At 38.4% G+C, this 21,136-nt stretch overlaps 1 protein-coding gene across 1 annotated transcript in view; it reads left to right on the forward strand.

The window, feature by feature from the left end:
* The window catches only part of LOC129640273 (dedicator of cytokinesis protein 11-like), a 198,933-nt gene extending 182,990 nt beyond the window's left edge, over positions 1 to 15,943 (forward strand). Inside the window, exons 6-10 of the mRNA XM_055565487.1 lie at positions 5,789 to 5,999; positions 6,360 to 6,550; positions 8,194 to 8,294; positions 9,874 to 10,012; positions 15,468 to 15,943. Coding sequence (XP_055421462.1) covers positions 5,789 to 5,999; positions 6,360 to 6,550; positions 8,194 to 8,294; positions 9,874 to 10,012; positions 15,468 to 15,476 — 651 coding nt within the window. The 3' untranslated portion in view covers positions 15,477 to 15,943. The remainder of the gene's footprint in view (positions 1 to 5,788; positions 6,000 to 6,359; positions 6,551 to 8,193; positions 8,295 to 9,873; positions 10,013 to 15,467) is intronic.
* Positions 15,944 to 21,136: the final 5,193 nt, after the last annotated feature.

Here is a 21,136-nt window from a genome sequence, read left to right on the forward strand (position 1 = left end):
TTCAGGATGAGAGCTGATTTTTAAGGGAGGAAAGCCCTTTAACACAGTGCAAGATCTGCAGGCCCCAGAAATACGTACCGAGTGACTGTGATGTGCATGGTGCTCTGCAAAACACTTGATAGCTAACAGGCAGCATTGCCAGAGTGAAAGGCCCTTGGCGATGGTAAAGACACTTCATTTTCTACCGTGAAAATGATCTCTTCACTTTGTAAATTTATTTATACCTTATGGAGATGATTTTATCTTGAACATATGCCTTAGACGTTTAAAAATAGGTATGCTTGCAGGTCCAAAATTCATTAATATTTGGCAAAACCTCTCTGCGTCTTATCAGTTTCAGTCTTCTTAAGACCACAGAAAATTTCTCTTTTGTAGCCAGCAAGTTTTAGGCTTCTTGCCACACTACTGATACTATAAATGGAAAGTTATTAGAAAGCCAGGCTTGCAGAAAAACATGCAGTTTTCTACTTTATGCTGCCTCTGAAAACCTGGCCAACAGGCACTAATCACAAAGCACCATCAGGCATCAGGACTCCTGACCCTCTTTGTAAACACAATATTTTAGTCACTCTTCATAGGCAACAGATAAAAGAAGCAGTTGCTACTTTTAAAATCCTTCTTGTTTCTTAATGTGTGGAATTAAAAATTTTAAACACTCTTTGACTTGCCAAAGAATAAAATCTACCTAAGGGCACAAACAGTTTAAAGAACAGTGGGCAATATTTTCCAGTATTTTAAATGTATGTTTCCTGGACCCAATAATGTCACGTTTAAGATTTTATCTTGTAGATGTACACACATAAAGGTATATGTTTAAGATGTTCATTGCTCTTAAGTTTATATAGCACAAACCTCGAAGCAATCTAATGTCCATACGGTTAAGGACGTGGTACTGCAAAGGATCTAACTAAACTACTTAAAATATTTATAAGTTTGGATGTAAATAAATAAAAATATATTATTTTATATAAATTTATTTATTTTAATTGGAGGCTAATTTCTTTACAATATTGCAGTGGTTTTGCCATACATTGGCATGAATATATTCTTGACAAAATATATTCTTGAGAGAGAAAGGTGATGTACAGACATTATGGGCAGGATGATTACATTTGTGAAAACTGATATTTTTTACATACACTCACTTGTGTATGCTTAGGAAACTTCTGGAATTATACAAGTTGCTTTTTAAAATTTATTTATTTTAATTGGAGGATAATTACTTTACAATATTGTGATCATTTTTGCCATACATCAATATGAATCGACCATAGATGGAATGATACAAAAGTGTTAACTACGGTATCTCAAAGGAGAGAGTCTAGAGTCTTATGGAGAAAAAAACCATTTTTTACTTTTCAAGTGTACTGTTTGAATGTTTTACCATATACTTAGTTCATTTTTATAACGTTATAATCAGTCTTGACCTCTTTTTTATTTCTCTTCTGTGTTTTGTCTTATTTAGATAATTAGCTTCAACTATTTCCTGAGGTTACTCTGGAGAAATCTGGATATTTAATGGGAAAGAAAATTAAGAAGTTTTTAACATAGGCTTTTTGGAAAAGTTTTAAAAGCTACTAAGAAAGTTTCTATCTCTTGTCATAGCATTGAATATGGTGTTTGCTGTGGGTTTTTCACAGTGGCCCTTGATAGGATTGTGGTCATATCTTTCTATTCCTAATTTGTTGAGTGTTTTCATTATGAAAGGGTGTTGCATTTTGTCAAATGTGTTTTCTGTATTGATTGAGATGATCGTGTGTTTTTTTTCCCCTTACTTCTGTTAATGCAGTGTATTTTCCCCTGTACTCGATGAAGGATTCTTAACCACTGGACCACCAGGAAAGTCCCCTATGCTAGCAATTTCATAATGTATTAATCTTTTACATCATGGAGAAATAAAAATGAATTGTGTTACTATTGTTATGTTCATACTAGATTTTATAATTACCCATGTATTTATCTTTACTGAGACCTTTATACAGGTTTGAATTACTGTCTGATGTTCTTTCACTGTGACCAGCAGGACTCCCTGTGGCATTTCATATGGGGCAGGTCTAGTGGTGACAAACTCCTTCAGCTTTCTTTATCTGGGAATGTCTTAATTTTTCCTCACTTTTAAGGACAGTTTTGCCAGATATCAGTTCAGTTCAGTTCAGTCTCTCAGTCATGTCCGACTCTTTTGTGACACCATGAACTGCAGCACGCCAGGCCTCCCTGTCCATCACCAAGTCCCGGAGTTCACCCAAACCCATGTCCATCGAGTTAGTTATGCCATCCAACCATCTCATCCTCTGTCGTCCCCTTCTCCTCCTGCCCTCAGTCTTTCCCAGCATCAGGGTCTTTTCCAATGAGTCAGCTCTTTGCATCAGGTGGCCAAAGTACTGGAGTTTCAGCTTCAACGTCAGTCCTTCCAATGAACACCCAGGACTGATCTCCTTCAGGATGGACTGGTTGGATCCCCTTGCAGTCCAAGGGACTCTCAAGAGTCTTCTCCAACACCACAGTTCAAAAGCATCAATTCTTCAGCCCTCAGCTTTCTTGATAGTCCAACTGTCACATCCATACATGACCACAGGAAAAACCATAGCCTTGACTAGATGGACCTTTGTTGGCAAAGCAATGTCTGCTTTTTAATATGTTGTCTAGGTTGTCATAACTTTCCTTCTAAGGAGTAAGGGTCTTTTAATTCCATGGCTGCAATCACCATCTGCAGTGATTTTGGAGCCCAGAAAAATAAAGTCTGACACTGTTTCCACTGTTTCCCCATCTATTTCCCATGAAGTAATGGGACCAGATGCCATGATCTTAGTTTTCTGAATGTTGAATTTTAAGCCAACTTTTTCACTCTCCTCTTTCACTTTCATCAAGAGGCTCTTTACCTCTTCTTCACTTTCTGCCATAAGGGTGGTATTATCTGCATACCTGAGATTATTGATATTTCTCCCACCAATCTTGATTCCAGCTTGTGCTTCTTCCAGCCCAGCGTTTCTCATGATGTACTCTGCATATAAGTTAAATAAGTAGGGTGACAATATACAGCCTTGACATACTCCTTTTCCTATTTGGAACCAGTCTGTTGTTCCATGTCCAGTTCTAACTGTTGCTTCCTCACCTGCATACAGATTTCTCAGGAGGTAGGTCAGGTGGTCTGGTATTCCCATCTCTTTCAGAATTTTCCACAGTTTATTGTGGTCCACACAGTCAAAGGCTTTGGCATAGTCAATAAAGCAGAAAGAGATGTTTTTCTGGAACTCTCTTGCTTTTTCCATGATCCAGCAGATGTTGCCAATTTGATGTCTGGTTCCTCTGCCTTCTCTAAAACCAGCTTGAGCATCTGGAAGTTCATGGTTCCTGTATTGCTGAAGCCTGGCTTGGAGAATTTTGAGCATTACTTTGAGCATGTGAGATGAGTACAACTTTGAGCATGTGAGATGAGTACAACTGTGCGGTAGTTTGAGCATTCTTCGGCATTGCCTTTCTTTGAGATTGGAATGAAAACTGACCTTTTCCAGTCCTGTGGCCACTGCTGAGTTTTCCAAATTTGCTGGCATATTGAGTGCAGCACTTTCACAGCATCATCTTTCAGGATTTGAAATAGCTCACCTGGAATTCCATCACCTCTACTAGCTTTGTCAGATATAGGATTCTTGATTAATAGATTTTTTTTTTAGCACTTTGAATATAGCAGCCCACTGCCTTCTGGCCCCCTAAGTTTCTGATGGGAAATCTGACCATCTTATTCAGGATCCCTTGTATGTGACATGCCATTTGTCTCTTGATTGTTTCAAAATTCTCTCTTTGGCTTTGGCTTTTGACATTTGATTTTAATGTGTCTCACCGTGGGTCTCTTAGAGTTACCCTGCTTGGAGTTTGTTGAGCTTTGTGTCTTTCATCAGATTTGAGTGTTCACCCATTATTTCTTCAGATAGTCTCCCTGCCCCTTTCTCTCACTTTTCTGCTTCAAGGACTCCCATAGTGTGTAAGTTCATGTGCTGGAAAATGTTCCGCAAGTTCCGTAGCCTCTGTCCCTCTTCATTTTTTTTTCCTTTGTGTTCCTCTGATCGATCATTGATCTTATCTTCAAGTAGGCTATTTCTTACACCTGCTGCAATTTACCTTTGAATCCCTCTGGTGACTTTTCATTTCAGTTATTGTATTTTTCACCTCTTAAAAAAAAAGTATTTGGTTTCCTTTTAGATTTTTCTAGCTATTTATTGATATTGACATTTGTTGATACATAGTTTTCTTGACTTTTTCCAGAACTTCCTTCAGTTCTTTGATCATGAATACTGTTGTTTTAATGTCTTTTTCTTAGAGATCTGCTATCACTTTTATTTTTCAGTGATAGTTTCTATTGTTTTTTTTTTTTGAAAGAAAAAGAAAATATTTTCCTATTTCTTTGTAAGCCTTGCAATTTGTTGTTGTTGTTGTTGTTGTTGTTGTTGAAAACTGGACATTTGATTTGAATATTGTGATCTCTCTGGAAATCAGATTCTTCCCTGTCCCAGAGTTTCTTGGGTTTTGTTTTTGTTTTCAATTGTTGGAAGCTGTGTCTGTTCCAAGAATCCACCTGAGGTATAAATTTGGGATCTTCTCAAGTCTTTTCTGAGCCTGTGCCTTCCCTTGAGCATGCACAGTGACTTTCTAGTCACCCTCATTTATGCAGTTACCTTTGAACAGTCTAGTATTGGATGTCCGGCTCCTAAGAGGGGATGGAGAGGAAAATGAAGAGGAGAGGAGAGGAAAGGTCCTGGTCTGTTAAATCCCCTGAAAGTCACTTTAGGCAGAGGAGGAGGGCATTGCAACAAAGGGAAGAGGTGGTATGAAAATGGCCACAGCCTCTTTGACTGTCGCCCATGATCAGAAGCAGCAATCAGCAGTCATAGCACAGATTCACAATATTTGGAAGACAGGGTCTTTGTTCATCCTGGCTCCTACAAGCTGTTCTAGGAATATGCACACAGCTATCTGCCGTAGTACTTGAGGGATGAGGTATGGGTTGCTGCCATTGTGCCCAGAGTTAAAATTGAACAAAATCAAATTTAAGGTAATTTTCTGTCCAAGTCTTCCCCTGGAAGTTTCAAGTCTTCAATAGCCTCCAGAGTTCCAAAATTGTTCCATCAGATAGGTAATGATGGTGTAACTATTGTCTCTATAAGAAGATAGATGTCTGGTGCTCTGCCATCTTCTGAGAATCTTCTCTCTAATAGGTATTTTTTGAGGTGGAATTCAAATGTACAGTTAGCCATTTTAATATATGGGGAACACATGTACAACCGTGCTGGAGTCAAGTCAATGTATGGCAAAACTAGTACAGTATTGTAAAGTACTTAGCCTCCAATTTAAATAAATAAATTTATATTTAAAAAAATAAAAATAAAAAAAGAAATTGAATGTTACATAAAAGCAAATAAAAGTAAATAAAAATTTAAAAAAGGCAAGTGATAAAGCAATGCTTAGCATGATCTCTGGTTTGTAAATAAATATATATGCATAGAAAAAAGATTACAAGGAAATATATGAGAATGTAAATGATGGTCATTGCTGAGTGGTAGCATTGCAGTTTTTTCTGTCTGCATTTCTATAATCTCCAAATAGGCTTCTATAATTTCTTAATAATCAGAAGGAGACAATCCTTGAAGAAAGAGCAAAGACCTCTTCCAAGTGTGTATTTATCTCACAGTGTATTCAATGACTGTTCCACAGTTGATCTCAGAGGTATTAGTAGTTTACCTGTACCCCATTTTCCCTCCTGTTTAATAAAACACAAAACTTTCTTACTTTCCAGGTAAATGTCAAAGAGCTTGATCCCAAATATTCTCATATCCAAGTCACTTACATGAAGCCCTACTTTGATGATAAAGAACTCACAGAAAGAAAAACTGAATTTGAAAGAAACCATAATATCAACATGTTTGTATTTGAGGCTCCTTATACATTGTCAGGCAAAAAGCAAGGCTGTATAGAGGAACAGTGCAAACGCCGTACAATCTTGACTAGTAAGTAGGACTTAGCATAACTTCTTTGTTTGAAATGATCTTTGTTGAAACATACAAGCAGCAGCTGGTCAGCAGGAAAATGTAATTGAAATTTTAATTATTTATTGTCCTGCTGTTCACTCATTTACACAAACATGGCTATGTTATAAACCATTCCTTTCCCATATGTAATTCATGATTAGTCTGAATCATCTCACAGAGAATTTCTCCTTCAGTCCTGAAGTAATAAGGCACCTATTTGGTCTCTAAGGGATTTTCCAGAGAAAATATAGAGAGAATTAAGCACAATAGATTTTTTTTTAATTTGACTATTTGATTTGCTATCTTAAAAACTCATCTGTCAATCTTAATCTTTAATAGCTTCAAACACATTTCCATATGTGAAGAAGAGGATCACTATAAACTATGAACAGCAGATTCATTTAAAGACAATTGATGTTGCCACTGATGAAATAAAAGATAAAACTGCAGAGCTGCAAAAGCTTTGCTCCTCTTCTGACGTGGACATGATTCAGCTCCAACTTAAATTGCAGGGCTGTGTGTCAGTACGGGTATGTTGGTTGCTAACCATGTATTAAATGTTTCTTGTTGTTCCTCTTGCTTTCATAAGGGCACAGAACAAGCACTAATTGTAATTGTCTTATACTCTTACTGGGTGCAAAAACCTCTACATTTGTTATTAATATATCACAACAGGATCCTCTATGACTCACCTCCCAGAATATTGGAAATAAAAACAAAAATAAACAAATGGGACCTAATTAAACTTAAAAGCTTCTGCACAACAAAGGAAACTATAAGCAAGGTGAAAAGACAGCCTTCAGAATGGGAGAAAATAATAGCAAATGAAGCAACTGACAAACAACTAATCTCAAAAATATACAAGCAACTCCTACAGCTCAATTCCAGAAACATAAATGACCCAATCAAAAAATGAGCCAAAGAACTAAATAGACATTTCTCCAAAGAAGACATACAGATGGCTAACAAACACATGAAAAGATGCTCAACATCACTCATTATCAGAGAAATGCAAATCAAAACCACTATGAGGTACCATTTCATGCCAGTCAGAATGGCTGCGATCCAAAAGTCTACAAGCAATAAATGCTGGAGAGGGTGTGGAGAAAAGGGAACCCTCTTACACTGTTGGTGGGAATGCAAACTAGTACAGCCACTATGGAGAACAGTGTGGAGATTCCTTAAAAAATTGGAAATAGAACTGTCTTATGATCCAGCAATCCCACTGCTGGGCATACACACTGAGGAAACCAGAAGGGAAAGAGACACATGTACCCCAATGTTCATCGCAGCACTGTTTATAATAGCCAGGACATGGAAGCAACCTAGACGTCCATCAGCAGATGAATGGATAAGAAAGCAATGGTACATATACACAATGGAGTATTACTCAGCCATTAAAAAGAATACATTTCAATCAGTTCTAATGAGGTGGATGAAACTGGAGCCTATTATACAGAGTGAAGTAAGCCAGAAAGAAAAACACCAATACAGTATACTAACACATATATATGGAATTTAGAAAGATGGTAGCAATAACCCTGTATACGAGACAGCAAAAGAGACACTGATATATAGAACAGTTTTTGGACTCTGTGGGAGAGGGAGAGCGTGGGATGATTTGGGAGAATGGCATTATAACATGTATAATATCATATTAAACAAGTCGCCAGTCCAGGTTTGATGCACGATACTGAATGCTTGGGGCTGGTGCACTGGGACGACCCAGAGGGATGGTACAGGGAGGGAGGAGGGAGGGAGGAGGGTTCAGGATGGGGAACACATGTATACCTGTGGCAGATTCATTTTGATATATGGCAAAACCAATACAATGTTGTAAAGTTAAAAAATAAAGTCATATTTGAAAAAAAAATAAAGACATTATGTTCAGTTTCTGTAAATTTTTTGTTATGTCAGAGAGCTTTAACATAAATCCCTCTGACTATAGCCAAGCCCTATATTTAGATAGCAGAAATTGTTAAGTAACTTGTTAGAGTATAATTTTGGCAGATGATTTGCTTTAATCCCTTTCAAATAAATTTATAGTAAGAATAGTAAATATGTTTCTCAGGTATGGATTTTTGTATATTGTATTCTTTTTAAAAAGAGAAATGAAAAAATTACTTTTTGATTACATCCTAACAACTCTCATTTTTCTCCTTTTGTAATTTAGGTAAATGCAGGTCCATTAGCATACGCAAGGGCTTTCTTAAATGACAGTCAAGCTAGCAAGTATCCAGCCAAAAAAGTAAATGAGTTGAAAGACATGTTTAGGTAAGTGCTTTGTAGTTTTCAGATCAGACCTCTAGTTTTTTTTACTCCATTGTCTTCTTAAGTGAAATCAAAATATTCACCAAATAATGTCCTTCTAAAAAAATTGTCTGTTCCCTTTTATAACGTTTAAGTTACCTTCTAATGGTATTTTAGGTAGTCAGGAAATGTGTGATCTCTTTCTTGCTGCAGAACTGTAACAGTGTCCTAGTGACCCAAGGCGTTAAATACGACAACGACTTCATTGCTGTGGATATTGTGACACAAACACAAGCCCACATTCATTATGTGATTTCCTCCTCTGCCTGACTGAGCTCATGTCACAGCTTTTCCAGACCATTTAGGCTAGGAAGGGTTGGATAGGTTTGCTTCTATCCTGTATCCTTAGTTCCACTTGGATTCTGCTATTCTAGGGCATACGATAATCTTTTCTGGACTGAGCATCCCTCTAAGCCAATGCATGTCTGAATGGTTGCGCAGTAGAAAAAATCTGTTTCTTATATAAAAGCACTTAGATTCAGAATAAGAGAGACAGATAATTTAACAGACTGAGTAGAAAGATAATTTCCATTCATTTGCTCCTGACTTATTTCATTTACTTTTGCTATCTCTGTATTATCAGCTGTTTCAGGTTACAGAGTAACCACTACTCATTCCCTTGTAGCTCAGTGGGTAAAGAATCTGCCTGGGTTCAGGCTGGGGAACACATGTATACCTGTGGCGGATTCATTTTGATATTTGGCAAAACTAATACAATTATGTAAAGTTTAAAAAAAAAAAAAAAAAAAAGAATCTGCCTGCAGTGCAGGAGACCCGGGTTCGATCCCTGGGTTGGGAAGATCCCCTGGAGAAGGAAATGGCAACCCACTCCAGTATCCTTGCCTGCAAAATCTCATGGACAGAGGAGCCTGGTGGGCTGTAGTCCACAGGGTCGCAAAGAGTCAGGCATGACTGAGAGACTAACACTTACTTACTTACTTAGTACTCATTCATTCAATGTTTATTAATGCCTGGCATGTACAAAAAGATTCTGCTCTTTGCTATGACAGGGATACAGCACAAATGGTCAGTGAGCTACTTTGTCCCCTAAGATTTGCATTCTAATTATGGACATGAAACATAAACATATGAAATAACTATAAAAAAGGTTTTTATGATAAGTCATAACCTCTCTGTCGCCATCTTACCAGCCCAGGGCAGATACTTCATGCCTATAAGCACCCAGCACTGTACTGGGTACATAGCCCCAAATAAATTATTTTTCAATAACTGACATTATCTATAGATGTTAATTAATGTAAGTGCAAGCATAGCTGACATCATATCAAGTGACTGAGCAGGCAGGCTTCCCAGAGGGTATATATTTCAAGCCAGGTTTGGAAGGAGATAAGAAACCAGAAGACAAAGATAGAAAAGGAAAGATATTTCAGACTTAGGAGATGGCATTAGCAAAAACACAGTGAGAAAATATGGGGTTCTAATCTTCCTTTTAGGAAAGCCATGGTTAAAGTAAATATTCAATTGTCAGAGAGGCTTTTGAGTAATAAGTAACAAAAACTTTATCTTTGATCTTCATCTACAGGAAGTTCATCCAAGCATGCAGCATTGCACTGGAACTAAATGAGCAGCTGATTAAAGAGGATGAGACTGAATACTATGAAGGGCTCAAGTCAAATTTCAGAGACATGGTGAAAGAATTGTCTGACATTATTCATGAACAGGCAAGTATTAGGGTGATTGAAAACGAAAACATGATCTGGGTCCCTAAAGTGTTACTTAGCAAACCTATTAGTTTGAAATAGTATTACCTTGAAATTACTTAGTCTCTTATTTTAAAATTTGTTCTTATATTCTTTACCCATATAAATGATATAATGCAAATCAGATTTGAAGCAATCACTGACAATTGCTTTAGCAGTTGTGTCAGATGTTAAACTATTTTGTTCTTTGTGCCACAGTGCCATTAGAAGTGAATAGTTGTGCAAGTGTGAATTAAGCTACTGTGAGCATGGCTAAGGTCTCTCAAGAAGGATCCTAGAGAAGTGCAATGATTGGCTCAATAGCCAGACCCCTAAATGAATACCCCTGTCTTAGATGTAGGAAACTGGATATAGTTGGCCTTCCATATTCACAGCTTCCACATCCTTGGATTCAACCAACTACAGATCAAAAATATTTGAAGAAAAATTTCCAGAAAGTTCCAAGAAAGCAAAACTTGAATTTCCTGTATGTAGACAGCTATTTCAGAGAAGGCAATAGCACCCCACTCCAGCACTCTTGCCTAGAAAATCCCATGGACAGAGGAGCCTGGTAGGCTGCAGTCCATGGAGTCACTAAGAGTCGGACACAACTGAGCGACTTCACTTTCACTTTCCACTTTCATGCATTGGAGAAGGAAATGGCAACCCACTCCAGTGTTCTTGCCTGGAGAATCCCAGGGACAGGGGAGCCTGGTGGGCTTCCGTCTATGGGGTCACACAGAGTCGGACACAACTGAAGTGACTTAGCAGCAGCAGGCAGCTATTTACATAGCATTTACATTGTATTAACTATTATAAATAATCTGGAGATGATTTTAAAGTACAGGGAAGGATATGCATGAGTTATATGCAAATACTGTGTGATTTTATATAAGGCACTTGAGCATCCTCAGTTTAATAGCCATGGGAGAAGGGGGACAGTGGTCCTGGAACTAATCCTCTGAGGATACCGAGGGACAATTGTACTATCGTTTAGGTGAGATCCTGAGTGAGTTCCAAAATTCAGGAATTGTCTTAATACCCATAAAGCCTGCAAAACTTTCTTTTTATAATACCTAGCATTTTAATATTTGACTGTTAATGTCAATTATAGCTAACTTAGTAAAACACAATCTGAAACATATAGAAGCAAAGATCTGCTCACCACTGACAGCCAAATTATGTCATAATTAAGTAGTTAAGACTTTTATAGATCTACTTACCTTAAAACCAGAGTACTCCTGAATTATCCTGGTAAATGTCATTCCTATATTAGGCTCCTGAAATCTGTGTTTACAACTACTCTATACATGGATTGTCACTCGGCTATTTTAACATCTTCACCACAGATGTAAAAGTCATGGCCTGATGGTCTGGTCCTCAGTGCCTGAGCCCTATCGAGCTTACATAATGTCTCTTTGCTTTCCTTAAGAAGGAAAACAGCCAATAAGATCAATATTTACTTCAGAAAATCTTCAGACTCTCAATTTTTTATGAAATTAAGACCCCTTAAAAGAAACAAGGATAACTACAGCCCTTTAGAGAACACATTCTTATTGCTGGTTCCAGAAAGGAGAACCTCCTCTGTCCTGGTATGAGCATTTCACTGCTTGCCTGAAGACACTCCCCTGGGTGAGACCATCACATGGAGGATGTCCTTACAAACAGACTGACCATGGTTAGTGCCAAAGGACTGCAGTGTAATGGTGGGGAGGGGCAGAAGAGAGATTTCAAAGAAAACAGGAGCTAGTTGACTATCTCTGCTATAGGAGCTAGTTGACTGTCTCTCCTCTAGCTAGAAGAGCTAGCATTCTCTCTTATGGTATCTTGTATGCTTTCTCTCAGAAAGGACTTTGGAAAAATTGTTATAATTAGTCCAAAGTTGCACTGCATGACCAGGAGTCCAATTTCCTAACCATGGTCATCTTATCAGTATGGACAAGCCAGGCAGCCAGACTTTCATTATCCCATCTTTCAATGAGATGAGTCATCCCAGTCTCCTGCTCTCCTATTCTCATGGCAGGGAATCTCGCCGGCCTGAGAAGTCTGGACTCAGTGATCTGTTTCCTCTTTTTGTCATCTTGACTTCTGTTAGCCCACTTAGGAGTGAGTGTAAACCGTCCCAAGGCATACCTTTGCTGCTCAGTTTCCCAAAGCAGTCTGGTGATCAGGACTAGGCAGGCAGGGAATCATTCCACTTCCTTTATTGTCTGTATCTCAGGTTCAGCCCCGGAGTACAGTGGGGATATGCCTCTCTTCACCCTCACTGTTCTGGGGTATGTTGAAGTGTTAGTCACTCAGTCATGTCCAACTCTTTGTGACCCCATGGACTGTAGCTCAGGCTCTTTTGTCTGTGGAATTCTCCAGGCAAGAATACTGGAGTGGGTTGCCATTTCCTTCTCCAGGGGATTTTCTAAAGCCAGGGATCAAACTCAGGTCTCCTGCATTGTAGGTGAATTCTTTACCATCTGAGCCATCTGGGGAATACTTTAATCAAATAGACTACATAATTTGTTCCTAGAAACTGTCCAGTTTACGGGGTTCTGTTCTCCATTGTCCATAGGAAAAAACAGCAAAACTCCTCCTTTACAAAAATATAAAACAATTATAGCATTTTAAGCCAATATATATTACAGTTATAGGGGCTTCCCTGGTGGCTCAGATGGTAAAGCATCTGCCTGCAGTGTGGGAGACCTGGGTTCAATCCCAGGGTCAGAAAGATCCCCTGGAGAAGGAAATGGCAATGCACTCCAATACTCTTGCCTGGAAAATTCCATGCATAGAGGAGCCTGGTAGGCTACAGTCCATGGGATTGCAAAGAGCCAGACATGACTGAGCAACTTCACTGGTATATTACAGTTATAGAATTTGCATGCAACTGTATGACCTATCTTTGAACTCTAAATTATTCAAATTGAAAGCAAATTATTCAATTTACTGCTATTATGATGATCAAGATATTTAGAGCAGTCATTCTATACAGTTCTTTTTTCTTTGCTAAAAAACAAAATTGAACTGATGTTGTTGTTCAGTTACTCAGTCATGTCTGACTCTTTGCAACCCCATGGACTGCAACACACCAGGCTTCCCTGTCCTTCAACACCTTCCGGAGTTTGCTCAAACTCACATCCATTGATTTGGTGATTACATCCAATCATCTCATCCTCTGTTGTCCCTTTCTCCTCCTGCCTTCACTCTTTCCCAGCATCAGTATTTTCCCATTACTCAGCTCTTCACATCAAGTGGCCAAAGTATTGGAACTTCAGCTTCAGAATCAGTCTTTCCAATGAATATTCAGGAGTGATTTCCTTTATGATTAACTGGTTTGATCTGCTTGCAGTCCAGGGGACTCTCAAGAGTCTTCTCCAACACCACAGTTTGAAAGAATTCATTCTTCAGCATTCAGCCTTCTTTATGGTCCAACTCTCACATCTGTACATGACTACTGGAAAAACCATAGCTTTGACTAGATGGACCTTTGTCGGCAAAGTAATGTCTCTGCTTTTTATTCAGAGTCAGCCGAGTCAGTTTTAAAGATTTTGGCTTTATTCAGTGATTCATGAATCTGGCAGCATCCCATCTGGCAGATAGAAAGGAACTCTGAAGAGCTGTAGAAAATGGAAGCCTTTTACAGGTAGAAGGAGTCAGGTCAAGGAAGTTATTCTAAAAGAGACCTGATTGTTTCAAGCAAGGTCACCTTCCTCTGGGGCACAGCAGGGGTCTGTCCAGTGAAGTACCTCACTAGTCCTGACCAGGAAATTTCAAACTTGAAAGTAATGCATGTACTTTTTCGACTAGTTCAGATTACCTGCCTGGAAAAGACTGAAACTGCAGTTAGGTTGATATTAATTCTCAGGTGATGTGGGTTTAGCACAAGTGCCTCCATTTGGGGCCTCTTGTCTCTGTCTCTCTCTCTTTTTTTTTTTTAATTTATTTGCCTGCACCATGTCTTAGCTGCGGCATGTGGGCTCCAGCTCCCCGAGCAGAGACTGAACCCAGGCCCCCTGCACTGGGAGCGTGGAGTCCCATCCTCTGGACCTCCAGGGAAGTCCCTTGTCTCTTTAACACCCTGAAATTTGGGTTTTATGAATCTGCTGTCATATTTTCCACCTGTCTTTCTCATTTAATTTCTATAAACCATGGCTATTATATTTAGTTCTAGAGACCAAATTTTAGACCCTTGATATTATATATTCTCCTATAGTTTAAATTCTTCTATATTCTATATTGATAGGTAACCAAGAAAAGTCTTACTTTCTATTGGTTTATATTTATGAAATCTGTATTGTCATGATGTATCCTATTTAGGTGTACCTTGGTTTGGGCAAATGTTGACTTTTTAGTGAATTTTTGTAAATCAGTATTTCCAATATTTCCATATAAAAGAGAGCTTTTTTTTTTCAGTCAGACACTTTGAGATATATTATTTCCCAAAGGAAAATATAATACAAAAGAAGATAAAATATAGCTGTGTACTGAAATGTGAGTTATCTGTTTAGCTCCATAAATGATGACTTGACAAAAAGATATGGTCTGGCTATTCCTTGGCCCTTTTCAGTGTTTTCTGTTACACTATGCCAAAATATGAAGTTCTTTCTCTTATAAGAGGAAATTTTTCTATTTTACGTATTTTATATAAGACATGATTTGCAGCAGCACAAATGATATGACCCATTTCTGCCACCAGAAGCCAATTTGCAGGATTAATACTGAAGTTTCAAAGCTAACCTGAGAACCTAGTATTGAAAGCTTGAAGCCTAAGTTGGGACTGTGCAGTAAAGAGGTTGGATGTGATGTGTATGCTGTTCTTCCATCTAATCCATGCATGAGATATCACTTGATTTTGATCACACAAAATGGATAATTTTTAAAACATATATACTAATATGATTATATGTATATATTTATGAAGTTCTTCATTTCCAAGAAAAATGTTTTGCATCAATTAGTTTACATAATTATGGTATACATTTAAAATTTTGACTTATTTTCTCTTAAAATTATTTCCCAAGTCTCCTGGGAAAGGGCATGGGTATCAGGGTGTTTGAAAAGCCCCCCAGTGAACTTGAGAACCACTCTTAGAAGATGATCTATAAACTCATATCAAGAAGTTCATTGTTTAGGCTCTTGTTATGACCATCTGGTAAAAAAAATTTAAAGACTGTGTTACCTCTCAATTTCTGTTGAATTTTGCATTTTACAACCTTTCATTTTTCTTAATGAGTAACCAGATCTTTTCTGCTTTTTTGATATGCTGCCTTTGTAATACAGCTTTGAAGATTTGAGTCAGTAATGTTTTTCTTTGCTCTTTCTGCTTTATATTGTTTTAAATAGCTAAGTGTCAGTGATAAATTGGAATATGCCTGTGATTTCATATACACATACCTTTTTTGGCCATGGCTATTTTGCTTCATGATAAACATGCCATTTCTTTCAGTTTAGATAATCCAATAGACCCAATGCATTCTCCCTGGATGAGCAACACATTACATGTATTTTGTGCGATTAGTGGTACATCGAGTGACCGAAGTTATGGTTCCCCAAGATACACTGCTGAAATATGAGGACATGCAGATGTCAAGTGACAACAAGACTGAACTTTCTCAGGAATATTCAAAGCTGTGCAAATGTTAAAAATTTAAAGATTTGTTATACACAGAGTGTTTCCTCCTGACACCAAAACCTTCATGCTTTCATACAGGGTGCTTACATATTTGTAAATATTTAAGCAACTTGAAAGTGCCTGGAAAATTGCACCACTGTGCTTAGTTTGTACTTTTTTAGGTAAATCTATATACTGAGAAGTAGAGCTCAAAAACTTTAATTTGATTTGCTTAATTGTTACTTAAAATATTAATGGTACTGTGTAAAATTGTATAATGGAACACAATAAAAGGTAAACCTTCTTCGTAACTAGAAGTGAAGGAGATAATACTTTGAACTTGACAGGAAGCTAAATTCATTATCATACTAATCCTTGGAGAAAAAATTGATAAAATTTTCACAAAACATGGATACTTCCAACTGAAGAGATAATTTGAAACCTTGCCTACCAATGGCCTAGACTGAGCTAAAGGAAACAAAAGCATTATGTAAACAAGGAAAATTCCACAAAGAAAGGATATATATAGAAATATCAGGCTCACTAGTCCTTCAGGTTTTGATCCAATGATGCTAGGTATTCCAGTCAGTGGTCTAACATATGAGGTGAGGGATTCCTTTGTGGCCTGTGTTTGCATAGCAAGCAGCCTTGGTTGCCTAAGCTTCATCAGCTGAGGCTGTCCATAAAGCTAAACAAACATCTCTGAGATTTGCAGTTACTTCAAAATTTTAGCAGCAGAATCTGAGGGTAGGGATTTTGTAATGATGATTTTCTTCAGTTTACAAGGTTAATAAGGATTTTGATAGAACTTGATGATCACAGCATTTCTTGGGTCAGTATACATAACCACCACATATTTAGCAGCTGCTGGCTAAGGATTACATCTCTAACCATGAAAAAACCTCAGATTAACTAAATAATTCAGGAGAAACCAAGATGTGAAGGACATTTTTATCTTGAACTACCCATAAAATTTTGGCTGCCTTTCATGTAAACACTAAGTCCTAGATTTATTTTTCTTATGTAGTTTAGCCTATGGGGTTGCAAAGAGTTGAACACGACTGAGCGCCTTAACTGAACTGAACTGAACTGATAGACAAAAAAGGGAAAAACAGACACTGAAATATAAGTGGATTGCGTGGAGCTTTGGCTTTTTAAATACTCGGTGATTAAGTAAATCTTAGAGATTATTATGCACCTGGCTTGGGCATATTTCTTTATATGTCATTTTTAAGCTTTCAAGGGAGCATGAAATTACTTATAAAAGATTAATTTTGTATTTTAATAAGGGATTCAGAAATTCCAGAGGCAGTCGGTAATTCCTTAATATCTTGGAGTCACGTGATGAGTTAGTTTCACCTTTAAAACTATTATATGTGGCTGCTGCTAAGTCACTTCAGTCGTGTCCAACTCTGTGTGACCCCATAGACGGCAGCCCACCAGACTCCCCGGTCCCTGGGATTCTCCAGGCAAGAACACTGGAATGGGTTGCCATTTCCTTCTTAATGTATGAAAGCGGAAAGTGAAAGTGAAGTCGCTCAGTCGTGTCCGACTCTTCATGACCCCATGGACTGCAGCCTAACAGGCTCCTCCGTCCATGGGATTTTCCAGGCAAGAGTACTGGAGTGGGGTGCCATCGCCTCTCCAATTATATGTGGCACATATATGTAAAAAAAACTGTCACCCAGAGAGAGTGCTGCCTTCTGAGAATGAGGCATCTTAGGGAAATTTGAGTGCTCTTTTGTCAATGACCAGTCCCTATCCTATCCCCCAGTATATACTGTGCCCTGTGGGTCATTTTAAAAAGTGTGACAAATGACCTGCCCTCAAGGAAGTTGCAGTCTAGTTGAGGTGGCAAGATAGACATGAAATTAAATAATACAAGAATTAACAGTATAAGACAAAATAAGTTGTCTATGAGGACTGCCAAATGAATGACACTGTCCATAACTCATATCATATTCAAGGGATGAGAAGCTGCTGTGAGTGTGAATGTTCAGGGATGACTTCATGGAGAAAGGGAAGCCTTGAATAGGCTTTCAAAGATGAGAAGCTATTCTAGGCAGGAGAACCATCACGCGCAAAGGTGTAGAAAGATTTTGTAAAAGTTCAGGGTACTGGTGAAAGGACCAGTTTTGTTCAAGGGAGTAGTGGATGCTAAATCTAGAAAGACTATTTTAGACCTAGATATTGGAAAGCCTTGAATACCAGGATAATAGTATTTTGACTTTACTCAAGAACAGGAGGAAACCAGTCAAGGTTTTTGAATGGAGAGATTACTTGACTAAATATTATTTTTATGAATGTAATCCTTTATATTGCTGCCAGATGCCTTTGAGTCTGAGAGAGATGGACATATGGAAACCAGTTAGATAGTTATTGTAGTAATCTAATGAGTCCATAAGCCCATAGATGTGAACGAGAATGGAGAAAAAGGACAAGTGCAAGAGATACTATGTGGAAAGATTGGGCATGACTTATTGATGGCTAAGGAGAAAAAAGGAAAAGCTAAGGATAATTTTGTGTCCTGTGGCCAATGAGTTCTCCAGGTCATGGCAAAATTTTACGGGATTACTTTCACCAGCTTCCAAACTGAGGGTAGAAAGGTATATAGAGAGAACACGGTGGGTTAGACTAGAGAAAGCCAGCTAAGTATGCCTTGAAACACTGCGTATGTTAGGTATTACTGTTTATATAGTTTAATGATTTCATGAAGTGATTTGGCCTCTACAGATGAATTCACATCAAGAATACATTTCTGCTATACTGATTATTTTTGCAATTAAGCTTGACTCCAGGTTCCCTGGAAACTACTGTTTTGATAGTCTTTGAACAGCTTGTAAACTGTGAATAAAGTCAGCATAGTGGTGTTAGCTTATCACAAGAATGATAACCCACAGAAAAAGCAAGCAATTCCATGCAGGTTTTCTGAGTAACCAGTGCACCAATGGCATCATGTCCATAGATGGTATTGTTATTGTTACCATATTTATATGAATTGACTGCATATATAAATACTGTATCTTTTTAAAAATGAAACAGCAGCAGTGGTAGCAACAGCCTTGGAACCATGACCAACATATTGTAGAACTAGAGATGACTCACTGGTTAATTAACAAACTAAATACATCAGCAAGACCTAAATCAAATCCCTTATGATTATACAGTGGAAGTGAGAAATAGATTTAAGGGCCCAGATATGATAGATGTGTCTGATGAACTATGGAATGAGGTTCGTGACATTGTACAGGAGACAGGGATCAAGACCATCCCCATGGAAAAGAAATGCAAAAAAAAGCAAAATGGCTGTCTGGGGAGGCCTTACAAATAGCTGTGAAAAGAAGAGAAGCAAAAAGCAAAGGAGAAAAGGAAAGATATAAGCATCTGAATGCAGAGTTCCAAAGAATAGCAAGAAGAGATAAGAAAGCCTTCCTCAGTGATCAATGCAAAGAAATAGAGGAAAACAACAGATTGGGAAAGACTAGAGATCTCTTCAAGAAAATTAGAGATACCAAGGGAACATTTCATGCAAAAATGGGCTCAATAAAGGACAGAAATGGTATGGACCTAACAGAAGCAGAAGATATTAAGAAGAGGTGGCAAGAATACATAGAAAAACTGTAGAAAAAAGATTTTCATGACCAAGATAATCACGATGGTGTGATCACTGACCTAGAGCCAGACATCCTGGAATGTGAAGTCAAGTGGACCTTATAAAGCATTACTACGAACAAAGCTAGTGGAGGTGATGGAATTCCAGTTGAGCTATTTCAGATCCTGAAAGATGATGCTGTGAAAGTGCTGCACTCAATATGCCAGCAAATTTGGAAAACTCAGCAGTAGCCACGGGACTGGAAAAGGTGAGTTTTCATTCCAATCCCAAAGAAAGGCAATGCCAAAGAATGCTCAAACTACCGCACAATTGCACTCATCTCACACGCTAGTAAAGTAATGCTCAAAATTCTCCAAGCCAGGCTTCAGCAATATGTGAACCGCGAACTTCCAGATGTTCAAGCTGATTTTAGAAAAGGCAGAGGAACCAGAGATCAAATTGCCAACATCCGCTGGATCATGGAAAAAGCAAGAGAGTTCCAGAAAAACATCTATTTCTTCTTTATTGACTATGCCAAAGCCTTTGACTGTGTGGATCACAATAAACTGTGGACAATTCTGAAAGAGATGGGAATACCAGACCACCTGATCTGCCTCTTGAGAAATCTGTATGCAGGTCAGGAAGCAACAGTTAGAACTGGACATGGAACAACAGACTGCTTCCAAACAGGAAAAGGAGTTCGTCAAGGCTGTATATTGTCACCCTGTTTATTTAACTTATATGCAGAGTACATCATGAGAAATGCTGGACTGGAAGAAACACAAGCTGGAATCAAGATTGCCGGGAGAAATATCAATAACCTCCGATATGCAGATGACACCACCCTTATGGCAGAAAGTGAAGAGGAACGAAAAAGCCTCTTGATGAAAGTGAAAGTGGAGAGTGAAAAAGTTGGCTTAAAAGTCAACATTCAGAAAATGAAGATCATGGCATCTGGTCCCATCACTTCATGGGAAATAGATGGGCAAACAGTGGAAACAGTGGCTGACTTTATTTTTCTGGGCTCCAAAATGACTGCAGATGATGACTGCAGCCATGAAATTAAAAGACACTTACTCCTTGGAAGGGAAGTTATGACCAACCTAGAAAGCATATTCAAAAGCAGAGACATTACTTTGCCAACAAAGGTCCGTCTAGTCAAGGCTATGGTTTTTCCTCTGGTCATGTATGGATGTGAGTTGGACTGTGAAGAAGGCTGAGCGCCAAAGAATTGATGCTTTTGAACTGTGGTGTTGGAGAAGACTCTTGAGAGTCCCTTGGACTGCAAGGAGATCCAACCAGTCCTATTCTGAAGGAGATCAGCCCTGGGATTTCTTTGGAAGGAATGATGCTGAAGCTGAAACTCCAGTACTTTGGCCACCTCATGCAAAGAGTTGACTCATTGGAAAAGACTGATGCTGGGAGGGATTGGGGGCAAGAGAAGAAGGGGATGACAGAGGATGAGATGGCTGGATGGCATCACTGACTCGATGGACGTGAGTCTGAGTGAACTCCGGGAGTTGGTGATGGACAGGGAGGCCTGGCGTGCTGCGATTCATGGGGTCACAAAGAGTCGGACACGACTGAGCGACTGATCTGATCTGATCTGATTGAGATAATAACATGGTTTTTATCTTTCAATTTTTTAATATGGTGTATCACATTGATTGATTTGCAAATATTGAAGAATCCTTGCATCCCTTGGATAAAACCCACTCGGTCATGTTGTGTGCTGTTTTTAATACATTGTTGGATTCTGTTTGCTAGAATTTTGTTGAGGATTTTTGCATCTATGTTCTTCATCAGTGATATTGGCCTGTAGGTTTCTTTTTTGTGGCATCTTAGTCTGGTTTTGTTATTAGGTTGATGGTGGCCTCATCAAATGAGTTTGGGAGTTTACCTTCCTCTGCAA

The sequence above is a fragment of the Bubalus kerabau genome, chromosome X, assembly GCF_029407905.1.
Source record: "Bubalus kerabau isolate K-KA32 ecotype Philippines breed swamp buffalo chromosome X, PCC_UOA_SB_1v2, whole genome shotgun sequence".
In the NCBI taxonomy this organism is placed as follows: domain Eukaryota; kingdom Metazoa; phylum Chordata; class Mammalia; order Artiodactyla; family Bovidae; genus Bubalus; species Bubalus kerabau.